Source organism: Sander lucioperca, chromosome 11, assembly GCF_008315115.2.
Source record: "Sander lucioperca isolate FBNREF2018 chromosome 11, SLUC_FBN_1.2, whole genome shotgun sequence".
In the NCBI taxonomy this organism is placed as follows: Eukaryota; Metazoa; Chordata; class Actinopteri; order Perciformes; family Percidae; genus Sander; species Sander lucioperca.
This window is the reverse complement of record NC_050183.1, coordinates 14,057,770-14,076,561: the sequence shown is the minus strand read 5'-3', so window position 1 is coordinate 14,076,561 and position 18,792 is coordinate 14,057,770. Positions and strand designations below refer to the sequence as shown.

The window sequence follows — 18,792 nt, the reverse complement described above, 5'->3', positions numbered from 1 at the left end:
AGCGCTAATCATTTTCGGTAGAAAAAAAAGTGTATTTAAACAGGAACAGTACAGCGCTGTCAGCGATAGATTTACTAAACAACAGACTTGTAACTGAAAAAACATTTAACTGCTAATGAGAAAAATAGACAAAAAACTGTAAAAAAGACAAAAACTTGGAAAAAGATGGTAGAAAGAAGGAAGGAAGTAAGGCAAGAATAGATCAAAATAGTATCAAAAACTTCAAAAACAGTGACGTAAGAAGGAAAAAGAGAGAAACTTGTAAAATTTAGAAGGAAGGAAGGATAGATTAGATCCAAAGAAGATGACACAAATGTCACATTTTGGTAGGAAAAAAAAATCTACATAAAGAAGAACAATGTTCTGGACAACAGCCTTGTAACTATTAAATATTTTCTTAAATATCTCACGTACCCCCTGCAGTCCTCCAAAGTACCCCTAAGGGGACATGGACCCCCATTTGAGAAACACTGCTCTATTTAATCATCTTTAAACTGTCACCTTGGAGATATTAATATACAGTTGTATTTGTTGATTGACTGGAAAGTTGAAAGCTTTTTAAAAATGTGTAGTTTGATTAACGTCCATCACCGTCCTGTGTGAAGTTCTGCAAGATTGTGTAGAAAACATAATATAGTTCAACACCAACACAAAAAAACTAACAAAAGAGGATTTCTTAGTTCATATAATGTATATTTAATAGTATCATGTAGACTACAAATTGCGATGATATTCAGGTTATACATCAAATTAACTTTTGTATTAACTGTTTATTTTTCTTTCAGCAAAGTAAACTTCATACACAGAGTATTATGTACTTATTTAAACTTCAAAATTAAAACATTCAACACAACAGGAATATAATAAACACCGTGATAAAGTTAAGAAAAACATCTGATCAAAATCTATTTGAATTAATATTGTGACTGACATTTTACCAACCATTTATTTTTCTCACAGCAAAGCAAATGTTAACAAGAGAGTATTATATTTTATATAAACTTCAAAAACATTCAACACAACAGGAATATAATAAACAGTTAAGTTTGGAAAGACAACATCTGATTAAAATCTATTTAAATTAATCATGTAATGACATCTGAACGTGTCCACAGTGGATCTTATTTAAAGGACCAGTGTTATTAAATGATTCAGCTTGTTTGATACAGATCTAATGTACTACTGCTGACAGGTTTTCAGAGTCAATGTGATTATTATTTTTTTAAATTTACAACAAAATTAAAAGTGCTACTGTACGGTGCAAACATAAAAACACACACACATAACAGCCTTTGTCTTGTATTAACTGTACTAAAGTGCAGACAGTTGTCTTTCTATGATACATATCTTTGTGATAACCATTAAAAGACCAAAACCAACAACGAGTTGATCGTACATGTTCTGAATAAGGTGTTGCTGCTTCTGGACCAGCAGACCAACAGAAGGATCAGGTTTTCCTGATCTATGTAATCAATATAATGTAATGTATGTACCTACATTTAATCTGGATTTAGATCCAGTGCTTTTAAAAACACTACGGCTCTTGTAGGTTTGCCAGAAACTTCTCTATTTCTCTACACATTGGGCTCCTGTTTTTGTGCTTCTTCAGGGTTGTGATGCTGGTCTCCCGATAGATGGATTCTAGCGGTATCTCTGCCACCTTCATGTGATATCGTAGTGACCCTTCTCTGTCTTGTTGATTAAAGAATACATGTTTTGCATAGATGCTGTAAAGCATCTGTTTGTCTGCAGGTTCCAGATCTCTTTCTAGCAGTTCCTGGTATATCTGCTCAGCTTTATCCTGGCTGTCATTAAACTTTGCGTATATCTTTGCAAGGTTTATTTTCTTCACAAATGAAGAATCAGGGTAAAGAGAAATCACCTCCTCATGGAGACTGATTGCTCTGTCTATCATGCTTTGATCTGGGCTTTCCCTGAAGATCTTCCATTGGTAGCAGTATGCGAGACATTTCTTCAGATAACGCTCATCTGGATGTTTTTCCAGAGCCTCCTCTGCCAAATCAATGGCTTCATCAATAGATACATGGTTTACGTAAACCCCTAGTAATGGTATAATACCACTGTAGCTGCTGACAGGATTTCTCAAAACCTTTCTTGCCAACTCACGTGCTTCTTCTTCAATTCTCTCTCCTTTCTTGGCACATTTCCAAAGGTAGCGAACAGCGAGGTACAAGTTCTCTGGATCCTGTTCCTTGGCCATTCTCATTTTCTTCAGAAGGTCAGCTTCCAGCCCTGTGTTGCTGTACTTAAAAGCATTCACTAACCCTAAGACGTAGCTGGTGTTCCACTCCACCATGTCCGGCTGCATCCTGATGGCTCTCTGGAAGTAATCTACAGCCAACGTTTTGTCAGTGCTGAAAGTCATCAGGGTCCAGGCTTTCTCAGCGTAGATCTCTGGATGGAGCTGGTCCTGGGATGGAGATGGGTATTTATTCATCAGGGCGTCGACCTTTGACAGGTAAGCCTGACTCTCTGCTTGGTCTCCCAGGTGGTGGTGCAGCCACGCCAGGTTCCCGTAGTTCACCACCAACCAGGGACCCTCATCTGCGTTTCTTATCTTGCTGAAGGCCTCTGCAGCCTTGTTGAAGAAACTCTGGGCGTCTTCGGTGAACCCCAGCTTGTACTGAATGAACCCCCGCAGGTTGTAAATGTGACCCAGCCAGCTGTTTCCCTCCTCGGTGCCGATGTCCTCCAGTTGGTCCTTTAGACGTAAAAGTATGGACTCGCTGGTCTCCTGATCCCAGGTGAAGTGGCACTGCAGGGCCTCCAGTTTGGACTCCAGTGTTGTTTGACTCTGAGCAGCACTGATGGAGAATAAAAATAAGTATTTTGTTTATTAATTAACAATTTTCATTCATTTTTTAACAGTATACAAAAAAAACCGAAACCCCCATTCGTCATCACCATCTACCCAGACAAAAATCAAGAAAAGATGACACAGTAACCAGGGACGTGCATACATTTGGAGGGGCTATTGCTTGATTGACGACGGAGATGAAAGCAGAAGGGCTTGGCGTTCCCTCTCTTTAATATGCGGTGCACCATGTGTGTGAGAAAATAAACAAAGTTACGTGACTGAGGTTCCTGGGGAACTTTAGTAATGATGGGCGTATTATCGTATTGATGCAGCCACAACTGCAACAAAAAAAGTAAAAAAATAAAATAAAAAGAAAGAAAGTTTAAGGGCAGCTAAGCAAATCAGGGCAAACAGTCTGTTGCCCGGGCAACAATAGGCCGTACCTGTGCACGTCCCTGATAGTAACCCTAATACAACAGAATAAAAACAAAATAGACAGTTAAAACTAAATAAACATATGTACAGTATGTGACAACCAGTGGCGTTTTAAGAAGTTAAGTGTAAGAAGAAAATAGGGATGGGATGAAAACATCAACATTGACTTGTAGGATCCATAATATTAATATTTGGGCTCTGGGGCTCAATAATAAGATGTTAAAGGGGTGATAGAATGCAAAACCGATTTTACCTTGTCATAGTTGAATAACAACAGTTTGGAGGGTAAATAGGACATACATAGAAGCTCAAAATCCCATTGATACCCCTATCCTCTGCAAATCTCACATTTTGAAACTGCCGCTGAAAACGGGAAAATCTGAACAAAGCTAAAAGTTGACGTCAACATCTCAACTCCTAGTCTTTGTCACGCCCCAACATTTGCATAGGCTACACCACTGACCTGAGGTCAGCTTAGTCTTCTGAATCTAGCTAGGTCATGCAGATCTCCAGAGGTCCGCTATTTAATTACTAAATTCACTTCTGAGACTTTTTTATGCGAGAACTCAACTATGTATAGGTCAAATATGGGCCGTTTTACGAAAATTGATGGCTAATTGCAAATTTTTTTCCGACTGTGTGTCGCAGTTCAGTAGGAGCTCAGCAGGCTACGTGACAGCGGCCGGTGCTGCCTCGTAGCCCGGCATGTCCTACTTCATAGACTCCGGCTCGCTGTGAGCTAGCTGGATCTCCGTCACGAAGGGAAGCCCGCGGCGCTCCATACCCGCGCAAAGTCACCGGTTCTGGGGTACTGGACTACAAAATGCCGAGGCCCTGATGGAGCTCCAGGGCCTGCAGCTAGCCGCGATCTTTACCCATAGGAATGAAGGGACAGTAGCAGCTAACGAAATCCCTAATGTTCACAAAAATTCATTAAATTGAAATCGGACACCATTGTTAGCTTTATAAGACCTTGGGGTACATGTTATATAAGTGGTGTGACGAAATGCAAACTGTAAATATACTCGAATTACGCCGAAAATTAAGCTAAGTAGCCGCAACCTGTACACATAGGATTGGAGGGACAGTCGCAGATAACGAAATCCCTAATGTTCACAAAAATTCATTAAATTGAAATCGGACACCATTGTAAGCTTTATAAGACCTTGGGGTATATGTTATGTAAGTGGCGTGACGAAATTCAAACTGTAAATATACGAAAGTTATGCCGAAAGTGTAGCAACGATCTTTTCCCATAGGATTAAATGGGACACATAGCCTAGCTTGCAGCTCCGGAGCTCCCCGGTAGTCCAGTAACCGAGAAACGGTGACTTTCATTGGGTATGGAGGTTGCCGCTTTCTCGTCAGACTGTGTGGAGCTCCTCAAGTCCGACACGTCTTACCAAATTTGCAATTATCCATCAATTTTCATAAAACGGCCCATATTTGAGCTTTATATAGTTGATTTCGCGCTTAAAAAAAGTCTCAGAAGTGAATTTAATAACGAAATAGCCTGAAATATGAGAGCTGCTGTCTCGTCTCCAATGTGTTTCTATGGGGTTCGCTCAAACCAATCAGCGCGCAGCTCATCTAAATATTCATGAGCATACCATATTTGGAAGCTCCAAATAGAGCCATAGTCACAGGGTAGTTAAGGGCCTAATAATTAAATAGCATTCGGGCAATTTTCAGTCCAACCAATGTTACATACCCTATTAGGAGACCTTAAGGAACAGTGTGAAATACCCTATATACTCATTCTATCTAATCATTCTACCCTATATAATCATTCTACCACCCCATCATAATGATTCTCTTTATATATTAAATGCAGCAGCAGCTCCTCACCTCATCATTCAGCTGTTTCCTCGACTCAGTAGTTCTCTAAATATTCGGCTGGTTTCTGCTCTTGAAGCTGCTTTGGGTTCGCTGGTATAAAGTCAGTGATGTCCAACTTCTGCTTCGCTGTAAATGATGAGATGTTGTTGAAGCACGCAGCTTTAAATAGTCATGCTGAAGTCGGAGGCAGATGTCCGAGGCGGGGGCATTTAACGTATAAAATTGAACTACTACTTCAGTCTTATCTCACCTTGACTGTCATTTCACAGGAATGGAAACCTACAGCCAACTATCTGAAAGTAATCACGACAAACTTTATGATCATACAGTAGCTTCTTCTTGAAGAGTAAGATGACTCACCGAGTTTCACACAATGAAATATTCAAACCCAAGATGCCACGTTTTTATGGCTGACCTTTGTACGAGAAGTAGTGGTATGAAGAACTGATTCCAGACTCAGTATGTTTGACTTTCTGGAGTGATTGGGTTTATCTTACTGGCTGTGGCAATTGTGATTCCTCATAATGTAACTCTGATTGCCCCCCCAGCTGCTTTGCCTCTCTGAAGGTTTCTATTTTCTTTACGTATTACGGTTGAGCTTGAGTGGATCAGACAGAATAGTGGCAACACTGCTGCAACTAACAATTATTTTCAGTGTCGATTCATCTGTGGATTATTTTCTTGAATAATCAAATAGTTGTTTGGTCTATAAAATGTCAGAAAAAGGTACAAAATGTGGATCAGTGTTTCTAAAAGGCCAAGAATGACGTCCTCAATTCAATCAGGAGAGACTTCATTGCAGATATGCAAAGGTTTATTGTACATATGCATAATATGAAATGTACAGAGTCTTTGGAGATTAGACTCCATCGTTATAAAATATTTTTTTTAAAGGGGTAGAGGAGCCAAGACATATCCCCCCCGATGGAGTCTAGACACCGGTGATGGTGGCGAAGGAGCCCGAGACCGGACCGAAGGAGCTGTCCGCCAGAAGGGGACTCAGGGTGCCGTGGATGACGATGACTGGAGGTGGAAGGGGAGGAGGAGGGTTGCACATTTGCCTGAAATGACAACTGACAGTAGCAGAGAGAAGACATTTAAAGCAGGATGTCATGCTGTGATTGGCTCATCAATTTCGTGGCCAATTCTGGTTGGTTTACTGAAACGTGAACGCCTCTAAACAGCTGATTAATTTTAAGAAGAGAGAGAGGTGATTGAAGTTATTAGAAGTCTTCCTGTAAGAATTTACACTTCATACGTCTCGTTTTGTCCACAACTCAAAGATATTCAGTTCACTGTCCCAGAGGAGAGAAGAAACTAGAACAATATTCACATTTAACAAGCTGCAAGCATAGAGGTTTTCTTGTTTTTCCATAAAAAACGACTAAAACTTATCAGTCGATTATCAAAATACTTGTCGATTCATTTAATAGTTGACAACAAATGGATTAATCTTTGCAGCTGTAGGATGTTTGACCACTCTGATACCAAAGCTGTCTGTCTGAACTAACTGTTTGTTTACAAGAGTAACTTAACACGCCCTTAAAATCTTATCTTTAATGTTTACCTTTTGCCCAGGTGGACTCCTGGACCGTGTGACGTCATTGTGGGGTGTAGTTACACCTTACAGGAGCAACAGAACACGTTTCTTAACACACCCATCAGCAATCCTCAGGAATAGAAACCTTCCAACAATAATAGGAGTTTATACGCTAAACGCTCCCGCCTCGGAGAGCCTTCTTGGAGAAGGACGATCTCCGAGGCGGGGGTGTTTAGTGTATAAAGTTTAACTACTACTTCAGTCTTATCTCACCTTGACTGTCGTTTCCCAGGAATGGAAACCTACAGCCAACTATCTGAAAGAAATCACGACAAAGAGCAGCTAAACACCAGGCTGAAAAGCAGCGTTTTGCTTCCCTGTTGGAAAGTTTTAATTCCTGAGTATCGCTGAGAGGTGTGTTTTTCGATTTGTTGTCAACTATTAAATGAATCGACAAGTATTTTGATATCTACTGATATGTTTTAGTAAACTTGTGTGATGTCAGCTTGTTAAATGTGAATATGTTCTAGTCTCTTCTCTCCTCTGGGACAGGAAACTGAATATCTTTGAGTTGTTGACAAAACATGACATTTGAGGACGTCATCTTGGGCTTTTTGGGAAAAACTGATTCACATTTTTCACCATTTTCTGACATTTTATAGACCAAACAACTATTTAATTAATCAATAAAATATGAGGAATCACAATTGCAGAGATAAAAATGTCATAATGAAAAGTTAATTAGTTTATGAGTAGTGCCACTGCCAGTAAGATAAACCCAATCACTCCAGAAAGTCTAACATATGTCTGGTATCAGTTCTTCATACCACTACATCTCATACAAAGGTCAGCCATAAAAACGAGGCATCTTGGCTTTGAATATTTCATTGTGTGAAACTCAGTGAGTCATCTTACTCTTCAAGAAGAAGCTACTGTATAATCACAAATATATAATGTATAATTTCCATTCCTGGGACACGTCAAGGTGAGATAAGACTGAAGTAGTAATAAGACTTCATACGCTAAATGTTACGCTATTATGTTGTTATTCTGTTGTGTTAGGGTAATCTTTTCTTGATTTTTGTCTGGGTAGTTGGTGATGACGAATGGGGGGGGGGTTCGTTTTATTGTATACTGTTAAAAAGTGAATAAGAAAATGTTAATTAATTTAAAAAAAAACTTATTTTTATTCTCATTCAGTGATGCTCAGAGTCAAACAGTACAGAGTTTCACAATGAAATGCAAGTTGTAGTCCCTTTACGCTACACAAGAAACACTATTTGTATTGCTCCATCTTTATTTACTGCAGTTACTCGTCTGTAAAAGTTGACAAGAACTTGGCTGGCGCTGGAACTTTGCTTCCTTAAGTTTACTTTAGAAATGACAGTTCCTTCTGCAGGGCCACAGGGATTTTCAAAATTGTATTTCATTCTACCAGAAATATAATTCTGGTAGAGAAATTGGAGGTTATGCAAAATACATGTATTTTATTTTGATTTGATTTTATTAGGATTACCATTAGCTGCTGTTAAGACGTTTTCAGACAAAACAGCCACATGATATAAAAATAAGAGCAGTATAACTAGCACTATTCTTTCTTGCAAATATAACTATACATATTCCTCTTCATATACTCTTATAAATATTACACTAATTATAGCCTGGTTGACACCAGACCCACTCTCAGTCATAGTAACTGAGAGTGGGTCTGGGAAAGGTTCATTGACAGTTCATTTCCAAAGGGGCGTCACCAACGGACGCCGCTCAAATGCCTCTGGGCGCCATTGGATAGTCCTTCAACCAATCAGACCAACGATCCGGGTGACGCTGCTCTTCGGTAGCCGTCATGTTGAATGTAAACAAAAAGCTGCTCCCTGCTCGCCGTCGCTGCGCTATCGTCGTCGCTGCGCTATCGTCGTCGCTGCGCTATCGTCGTCGCTGCGCTATCGTCGTCGCATAAAGCCCACCTCAGCGGTTGTGATTGGTGTAAAGCCCTCTTCAACGGTTGTGATTGGTGCCTCGATTTCGGGTACATTGGAAATGGGTTTGAATGGGCTCTTCGCCAGACTGACTTGCAGAGCAAATCTCAAATTTGCCGGAAGTTTGTCAGGGTTTACCCAGGCTACACTAATTACATATTTCAATTCAATTAAATGTTTCTATTTTATTTATAGTATCAAATCATAACAAGAGTTATCTCGAGACACTTTACAGATAGAGTAGGTCTAGACCACACTCTATAATTTACAAAGCCCCAACAGTTCGAGTAATTCCCCCAAGAGCAAGCATTAGCAGTGGCTAATGCGACAGTGGCGAGGAAAAACTCCCTTTTAGGAAGAAACCTCAGACAGACCCAGGCTCTTGGTAGGTGGTGTCTGACGGTGCCGGTTGGGGGTGTGATGAATGGTGGCAATAACAGTCACAATAAAGATAGTGGAACAGTGTAGCGTAGTAGTTCATGTCATAGCAGGGCACTGCAGGGCGCTACAGGATGTAGCGTGGCACAGCAGAGCATGGGTGGATGTAGCAGGACGCAGCAGGACGCAGCCGGACACTGCAGGGCATCGCAGAGCGTAGCAGGGTGCAGCAGGACCACAGCGACAGCTGCATCCAAGATCTTGGTGCCACCCTAATCCAAGGAAATATGCTAGGCGAAAAAAAGAAACATAAGGACTCCGGGGAGTAGACCCCCCAGGTCTAGGAGCTAGGTTAGTAACAGGCATTTCTGGGAGAAGGATGCACACAAAAGGAAAGAGAGAGGAGAGAGCAGCTCAGTGTGTCACAGGAAGGAAGGAACTTCCCCGGTCTAGTCTAGAACTATAATAGCTTAACTAAGAGAGACAGGTTAAAGAGAGGTGCCTGGTCGGGCTAGAACTCTCCCCAACCGGATCGGGCTGTACTGGCCTGCCTCCCTCTACTCTTATTATATTATTGATTATGTGGTAGTTGAATCTGACGACTATGAAGAGAAGCGGAGAAGAGAAAGGGTGCTGTGTCTACAGCGATACACCCTGCCCCGCCGGTCTAGGCGGACGCTGCAACTCCTCACTCCCTAACTATAAGCTTTATCAAAGAGGAGGGATTTCAGTTTCTTCTTAAATGTAGCGACGGTGTCTGCCCCCCGAACCCAGACTGGGAGCTGGTTCCACAGGAGAGGATCACTGAATATAGAAAAGTTAAATCTTACAACATCTTTGTATACATATAAATATTCCGATCGTAAAAAGTACAAAAGTAGTTACAAAATATGGTTACAGGCTTAGGGCCCTTAGATTTTTAACATTAATATGAGTTCCTCCAGCCTGCCTATGGTCCCCCCAGGGGGTAGAAATGGTGATAGGTGTAAACCGAGCCCTGGGTATCCTGCTCTGCCTTTGAGAAAATGAAAGCTCAGATGGGCCGATCTGGAATCTTCTCTTTATGATGTCATAAGAGGAAAGGTTACCTCCCCTTTCTCTGCTTTGCCCGCCCAGAGAATTTGGCCCACCCATGAGAAAGAGACAGACATCATGGCTTTCAAACGAGCGAAGCATGGCAGTTGGTCAAGGCCACACCCCCACCCTCCACCTTGCCCCCCCCCCCCCTCTCTCCTCCTCAATAGCATTTAAAGCTACAGACACAGAAATGGCACATCCTAAGGAAAGCTCATTGTGGGACTGGCTCTAGTGGCTGTAATTCTGCACCAAGGCTGAATTTCGGGAAAGAGACTTCAGATACAGTATTAGGGGACCACTAAGGCCTATATAAAAGAGACTTCAGATACAGTATTAGGGGACCACTAAGGTCTATATAAAAGAGACTTCAGATACAGTATTAGGGGACCACTAAGGTCTATATAAAAGAGACTTCAGATACAGTATTAGGGGACCACTAAGGTCTATATAAAAGAGACTTCAGATACAGTATTAGGGGACCACTAAGGTCTATATAAAAGCATCCAAAGAGAACCATGTCATGGGACCTTTAACCTCCCCACACAGTTTGACACACAAACCCAACCCCACACACACACACACACACACACACACACACACACACACACACACACACACACACTTGGTTTCCAGCTCTCAGTCACCATACCTAGTCCTTATTTCTTAGCCATTCAATTTACAAGGCTTCATATATGTCCTGCCACACCTTGTTGAATTGTTGCCTTTTGTTCCGGTCCAAACATTTTTCTATACTTAAATAATACTGAATTAGTCCCTTTCATTGCTGTAGCGATGGGGCCTCTGTATCCATCACTGGTTGTAAAGCCCTTTACTAGTATGAGTTGTATTCTGGAGTATGAAATTACACAATATGCTGGTGTATATGTATATATATATACACAGCGATGAACCTCAGAGCTCCGTGGAGACGAAGTGTGTATAAAAACATCACCGTAGTCAAGTACAGACATAAAAGTGGCAGCGCCCTCTTTCTAGATTCAAACGAAAGGCAGGATTTGATTCAAGTTTGTGTTTTCTAAAATGTCCTTGTAGGGATTTCAAAAGTTTTCTCAGTACAGTTTAGGGAAATAACAGAGGGGATGAAGTCATTTTTTCCCTTGAATTTAAACCAAAGTTAAGATGATTTCATGATCTATTTATTATTGGAGAACTTTATTGGAGTCACGTTAAATTATATGCTTTTCTATGAACACATTTGTAACCCTTGTGTTGTCCTAGGGTCAAATTTGACCCTTTTTTAATATCAGAATGATGGGTTTCTTTGAACCAAATTGCCCCAAAATAACATGAAAGCGTGGATGTACGTTGTATGGAAGCCGTGTCACATTCTTGGCAGGTCAAATTAATGATTACTTCCATTGAATTGTGGGTGTTTATTTCTCAGTTTTATAGCATTTGAAATAAACTGTGATCCACTAAACATCCTCTGATCTCAACTATCAGTCAAAATAATCCACAAGTTCTGTTTTTTTTTTAAACAAAAAAATTGGTATTATGTCATTTAAATTATGTTTATTGAGCATGTATTTAAAAAAGCGACAAAAATGTTTCAAAAAGCGTCAAAAAACGTTGGAAAAAAAGCCCAAAAAAAAAAGTTAATTTGCAATTTTGACCCAGAAGGACGACAAGTTCACGGTCTACGGGAAGACAACACGAGGACTAACACATTACCTTTACATAGGGAAACATGAAAACACGGCTGGAATATTTTTAGCATGTCTTACTTTACATGATAAAGTTTCTTGTCAATAAAATCCCAGGAGAATCAATCCCGAGTTGTGGTTCCTCGTCTTCAAACAAACTTCTAAAAACACAACTTCATGGATCAGGGTCTTTATTTCTTTGACAAACTCTCAACATACAGAAACATTTTCTACATTTACACAGATCCAAAAGTTATCAATGATGGCTGATCTGATGACGGGGAGTAATATTTAGGGATGCACTGAATCCAGGATTCGGCTTCGGATCCCTACGCTTGCACTCCGCGCGCTACGCTGGTCGACGTAATGACGGCGCCGTTGATTACGGGAAGGTGTTTACGTAGGTGGAGCGCTCAACGCAGTAGGCTGTGAGGAAGTGGAAATGGAACTGGTGAGCAGAAAAAGTGTAGTTTGGCAGAACTTTCAGTCAGAAGAAGGCCATTCAAGTCCAGCTACATGTTCAATTTACAATGCCGATTAGTCTCGTGGTGGCGAGGACCCTAAACTATACACAACATCACCGCTGTTACAACATTTACGTATGAAAACATCCGAAAGAATACGAGTTGTGCATGAAGGAATCTAGAGACAGCAGCCAAAATGCAGCAACTTCAGGTACGGCAAAGGAAGAACAGTCACGGCTAAAAGCTGGTGTTAACCAGACTGTGCCTCTCCCGGCCTGTCAGCCGTTCTCTCGGTAAATTAGTCTCCCTACAGTGGGAGCGGAGCGACCCAACGGCCGTCTGCTGCTCATTAGCTAAAGTTAGCTTTCTAATTTCACCCACCCAACATGCCTTCATCATACACTAGTTAGCGGAAATTTGCCAAACAAAATTGTCACTCATCTGGCGATAGCGATGTGCTTTCCTACGATGTGAGAAGAGCGTGTGAACTCAACATTAAGTTGTTACATTGAACTATTTTAGAGGCTGTGGACATTTACTTCATTAATGTGTTTACTGTGTTCATGGACTGAGGATGGGAGGAGGATTCAGTATTCGACCCAACCCCAAAAATCTGGCTTCGGTGCATCCCTATTATATTAGATTATTGTCTCTCAGAGGGTTTGAGAGTGATTAGATACTGGACATGAAACACTGCTGGAACCTTTACATTGTAATAACTTACAGACAGGTCAGTGGGCCGACATCTAGAACTGAAATTACTTGTAAAAGAAACAAAGATCTGACAGATCGAAGGTACAAAAAAAAAAGGAGGAAAAGATATAAAAGTAGACGTGAGATCACTCGTTTCCTCTTCGACTCTTCTTGTGACTCTTTTTTGAACTCCTGTGATGGGAAAGAAAGGAAATAATTCAATAAATGGTTGTTGGGAGAACGACTTTTCTACAAAGTTCCATCTGCTGATCGTTTGATACGATAAAAAAGCTCCAGAAAATGGCAACAGACTTTGTGGGAAGATGGTTACGGTTCAGACTAAAATGTATCCGTGACGGCACGACAAACCATAGAAATAAAAAGACATCAGAAGTGAGAAAAGCTTCGAAAAGCAAAAAAAAAACTTAAAAATAAAGCTACAGAAAGTAGGAACAAAAGGAGTCAGAAAAGCGACAAAAACGTAGACGGAAAGACAAAAAGCCTCTAAAACGTTGAAAAAACTCCAGCCTTTACTGGAAGTAGTCACTGAATTAGTCAGATTTGTAAACTTAGACTTTTTCTTTAGACACTTTGACGAACAACAAACTTATTGTTCAGCTGCTTAAGTTCAGACAACATTCAGTAACTTTGGCTTCTTTTAGTTAAATAAAAAAAGTGTTTTGCAGAGTTTATAACACGGTACTGAGAGGAGGACAGTTTGGGTATCTGCTCTATTATCTGAAAAATCCACATGATTCCCAGCCTCACATGTGCAGATATAAACATGACAGATTATTTGGGAATCTTTTCTAAAAGAAAGTGTGAATGTGTGAGTGACTCACTCACCTCTCTGGGGACTTTGAGTGGCTGCGATGTCTGTGGCTCCGGTGGTGACCTGCATGGTGTGAAATAACCACAATATAAATACCAAACAATCACCGTGTCATCATTTATGGCGTTTTTCCATTACATGGTACCTGCTCGACTCGCCTCGACTCTACTCTACTCTACTCGGCACACTGTGCGTCCATTTTCCATTGCAGATTTTAGTACCGCCTCAGCGTGGCTGGTCATCTTAAATGCCGGCTCGACGCACACACACCAGCGCACAAGTATAACATCAGGCCACTTGAGCTTGTTTTACAGTTCTGTGGAGGCTCCACGCGGAGCTTTCGCCGTAGCCTATGTAATATGTGGCCTGATGTTTATACTTGTGCGCTGGTGTGTGCGTCGAGCCAGCATGTGTGTGTGTGTGTGTGTGTGTGTGTACGTAGGCTATGGCGAAAGCTCTGCCTGGAGCCTCTGCAGAACTGTTAAACAAGCATCGCCGCAGTAAACTGCCGTGACCTAACGCGACACACACACAGAACGTTGAAGGTGTGTTGTTGCCAGAAGACAAATTTAGTTTCTAATGAAGCTGGAAAAACACAGCTGGCTAAACTGTTTAAAAATAGCGGGTTTGTTCAGGACACCCCCGTCTGTCGCTTTCACGTCACCTTTTCGGCTCGCCTCAGCTCGCTGGGAACCTCGACTGAGGAGGTACTAAAAAAAGTACCTGTTAGCAGGTACCAGGGACTTTTTTTCATAATGGAAAACCAAAAAAGGCGAGTAGAGTCGAGCAGGTACCATGTGATGGAAAAGCGCCATTACAGTCAGGATCCATTTTCTCTTTTCTACGTCTTCATTAAAACACACATTTCATCCTCCACAGCACACGTGAACAATGTCACTCTGTCTGCACGTTTCCATTTACGCAACATTGACCCTCGTGTTGTCGTCCCATTGACCATGCAACTGTTTTTTTCTGAGTCAAAATTTCAAATTAAAACTTTTTTTGTGACGTTTTTGTCACTTTTTTCAAAAATATTTCGTCACTTTTTAACAACATTTTCGTCCCCCCAACCCCCCCCCCCCAAATTTTTTTGTCACTAAATTTGACACTTTTTTTTGGACGTTTTTGTTGTTTTTTTTCCAACATTCTTTGATCATTTTTTTTCTCCAAATGCTGTAAAATTGAATAAAACACCCACATTCAATGAAAGTAGTGAACTGATCTTCTATTTTACTTGTGAAAAGTAATGGTTGTTGGTTGTATGGAACCATCCACGTTATGTTTTTGGACAATTTGGTTGAAAGAAACCCAAATTTCTGATATAGAAACTTGGGTCAGATTTGACCAGCGGACAACAGGAGGGTTAACCGCCTCCGTCTTCTCTATGTCTCTACGGTCTTCTCTATGTCTCTACAGTCTTCTCTATGTCTTCTCTATGTCTTCTCTATGTCTCTACAGTCTTCTCTATGTCTTCTCTATGTCTCTACAGTCTTCTCTATGTCTCTACGGTCTTCTCTATGTCTTCTCTATGTCTCTACAGTCTTCTCTATGTCTCTACGGTCTTCTCTATGTCTTCTCTATGTCTCTACAGTCTTCTCTATGTCTCTACGGTCTTCTCTATGTCTTCTCTATGTCTCTACAGTCTTCTCTATGTCTCTACGGTCTTCTCTATGTCTCTACGGTCTTCTCTATGTCTCTACGGTCTTCTCTATGTCTCTACGGTCTTCTCTATGTCTTCTCTATGTCTTCTCTATGTCTTCTCTATGTCTTCTCTATGTCTTCTCTATGTCTCTACAGTCTTCTCTATGTCTCTACAGTCTTCTCTATGTCTTCTCTATGTCTCTACAGTCTTCTCTATGTCTCTACAGTCTTCTCTATGTCTCTACAGTCTTCTCTATGTCTCTACAGTCTTCTCTATGTCTCTACAGTCTTCTCTATGTCTTCTCTATGTCTCTACAGTCTTCTCTATGTCTTCTCTATGTCTCTACAGTCTTCTCTATGTCTCTACGGTCTTCTCTATGTCTTCTCTATGTCTCTACAGTCTTCTCTATGTCTCTACAGTCTTCTCTATGTCTTCTCTATGTCTCTACAGTCTTCTCTATGTCTCTACGGTCTTCTCTATGTCTCTACGGTCTTCTCTATGTCTCTACGGTCTTCTCTATGTCTCTACGGTCTTCTCTATGTCTCTACAGTCTTCTCTATGTCTCTACAGTCTTAACTATGTCTCTACAGTCTTCTCTATGTCTTCGCTATGTCTCTACAGTCTTCTCTATGTCTCTACAGTCTTCTCTATGTCTCTACAGTCTTCTCTATGTCTTCTCTATGTCTCTACAGTCTTCTCTATGTCTTCTCTATGTCTCTACAGTCTTCTCTATGTCTCTACAGTCTTCTCTATGTCTCTACAGTCTTCTCTATGTCTTCTCTATGTCTTCTCTATGTCTCTACAGTCTTCTCTATGTCTTCTCTATGTCTCTACAGTCTTCTCTATGTCTCTACAGTCTTCTCTATGTCTCTACGGTCTTCTCTATGTCTTCTCTATGTCTCTACAGTCTTCTCTATGTCTTCTCTATGTCTCTACAGTCTTCTCTATGTCTCTACGGTCTTCTCTATGTCTTCTCTATGTCTCTACAGTCTTCTCTATGTCTCTACAGTCTTCTCTATGTCTTCTCTATGTCTCTACGGTCTTCTCTATGTCTCTACGGTCTTCTCTATGTCTCTACGGTCTTCTCTATGTCTTCTCTATGTCTTCTCTATGTCTTCTCTATGTCTCTACAGTCTTCTCTATGTCTCTACAGTCTTCTCTATGTCTTCTCTATGTCTCTACAGTCTTCTCTATGTCTCTACAGTCTTCTCTATGTCTCTACAGTCTTCTGTATGTCTCTACAGTCTTCTCTATGTCTCTACAGTCTTCTCTATGTCTCTACAGTCTTCTCTATGTCTTCTCTATGTCTCTACAGTCTTCTCTATGTCTCTACGGTCTTCTCTATGTCTTCTCTATGTCTCTACAGTCTTCTCTATGTCTCTACAGTCTTCTCTATGTCTTCTCTATGTCTCTACAGTCTTCTCTATGTCTCTACGGTCTTCTCTATGTCTCTACGGTCTTCTCTATGTCTCTACGGTCTTCTCTATGTCTCTACGGTCTTCTCTATGTCTCTACAGTCTTCTCTATGTCTTCTCTATGTCTCTACAGTCTTAACTATGTCTCTACAGTCTTCTCTATGTCTTCGCTATGTCTCTACAGTCTTCTCTATGTCTCTACAGTCTTCTCTATGTCTTCTCTATGTCTCTACAGTCTTCTCTATGTCTCTACAGTCTTCTCTATGTCTCTACAGTCTTCTCTATGTCTCTACGGTCTTCTCTATGTCTCTACGGTCTTCTCTATGTCTCTACAGTCTTCTCTATGTCTCTACAGTCTTCTCTATGTCTTCTCTATGTCTCTACAGTCTTAACTATGTCTCTACAGTCTTCTCTATGTCTTCGCTATGTCTCTACAGTCTTCTCTATGTCTCTACAGTCTTCTCTATGTCTTCTCTATGTCTCTACAGTCTTCTCTATGTCTTCTCTATGTCTCTACAGTCTTCTCTATGTCTCTACAGTCTTCTCTATGTCTCTACAGTCTTCTCTATGTCTCTACAGTCTTCTCTATGTCTTCTCTATGTCTCTACAGTCTTCTCTATGTCTTCTCTATGTCTCTACAGTCTTCTCTATGTCTTCGCTATGTCTCTACAGTCTTCTCTATGTCTCTACAGTCTTCTCTATGTCTTCTCTATGTCTCTACAGTCTTCTCTATGTCTTCTCTATGTCTCTACAGTCTTCTCTATGTCTCTACAGTCTTCTCTATGTCTTCTCTATGTCTCTACAGTCTTCTCTATGTCTCTACAGTCTTCTCTATGTCTCTACAGTCTTCTCTATGTCTTCTCTATGTCTCTACAGTCTTCTCTATGTCTTCTCTATGTCTCTACAGTCTTCTCTATGTCTTCTCTATGTCTCTACAGTCTTCTCTACGGTCTTCTCTATGTCTCTACGGTCTTCTCTATGTCTCTATTTCTTCTCTATGGTCTTTTTTTTATATTTAAAAATATATAGTTTTTTATGACTTTGATTCTCATTTAATTTTAATTTTTTCTCTGAGTTTTAAACAGACTGTATAAAATAGGTTTTAACGCGCTCCAAGCGCTGCAACGCTCTCCCTTCTCTTCATTGAAGCCTCTGTGTTTACAGGCTCGTGGTGATGCGCAATGTGCTATAGGTGCCAAAAATAATCCATGTTTGGTACTGCCAATTTCTTTTGTTTTGTCATGGTTCACGTGTGCAATAACCATTACACTTCGTGAGAAAACAATCGTGGCAGAGAATCGTGATATCAATTCTAAGCTAAAACATTGTGATTAATATCGTGCACGCCTAGTTCAAAGTCAGTTGATTAAATGTTGTTTTGTTATCTCCAATGAGTCCTGGACCTCGGACCTGGAATAAAAAAAAATCCGATGCGGCCCTTTGAGCGGTGCGTTTGAGGACCCCTGCACTGGAGCGTACCTGGGGATTTGGAGCGGTGGCGTCTGTCTCTGGAGCGGCTGCGATGGCGGCGGGGGCTCTTGCTGCGATGGCGGTCTCTCCGGGGCGACGGGCTACGTGAGAACACGCAACAAAAACACACCAATGAGCTACGAGTATGATATATTTAAAAAAAAAGACGGCAAAGGATTTCAGATAAAAGCAAAACATACCTTCGCCTCTTTGGAGATCTGCTCCTCCTGCGGAACAAACATGAGATTTTAGTTCACGGTTTCTACAACACTTTAAAAAAAGGTGAACATGTCTTGTTTTGGATGATCGAGACACAAACCGTCTGGGTGAGCGACTGCGTCTGTAACGAGGTGACGGAGAGCGGCGAGGTCTGTCGCTGTCTCGGTAACCGTCGCGGCGTCTGTGGGGCTCGGGGGTTTGGAGTCTCTCCGGCTGCAGGCGCAGAAACCAAGAAGGACAAAAATTACGTTTAAAACCCCGCAGAGAGGCGCCACACGACAACAAACTCACCCTGTTCTGTTCAAAGTCAGGGGGAGAAAAGGAGTG

General features: G+C 41.1%; 1 protein-coding gene across 2 annotated transcripts in view; it reads right to left on the bottom strand.

Moving 5' to 3' along the window:
* Positions 1–1,002: 1,002 nt before the first annotated feature.
* The window catches only part of prpf38a (pre-mRNA processing factor 38A), a 29,636-nt gene continuing 11,846 nt past the window's right edge, over positions 1,003–18,792 (bottom strand). Inside the window, exons 6-10 of one of the 2 annotated variants that reach the window (XM_031312095.2) lie at positions 18,566–18,678; positions 18,447–18,473; positions 18,256–18,347; positions 13,734–13,782; positions 12,887–13,079 (exon numbers count right to left, since the gene is read on the bottom strand). In XM_031312095.2, coding sequence (XP_031167955.1) covers positions 13,034–13,079; positions 13,734–13,782; positions 18,256–18,347; positions 18,447–18,473; positions 18,566–18,678 — 327 coding nt within the window. In that variant the 3' untranslated portion in view covers positions 12,887–13,033. Of the gene's footprint in view, positions 2,826–5,101; positions 5,126–12,886; positions 13,080–13,733; positions 13,783–18,255; positions 18,348–18,446; positions 18,474–18,565; positions 18,679–18,792 lie in introns of those variants that run through there. The other variant, XM_036006936.1, reaches the window with a different exon arrangement.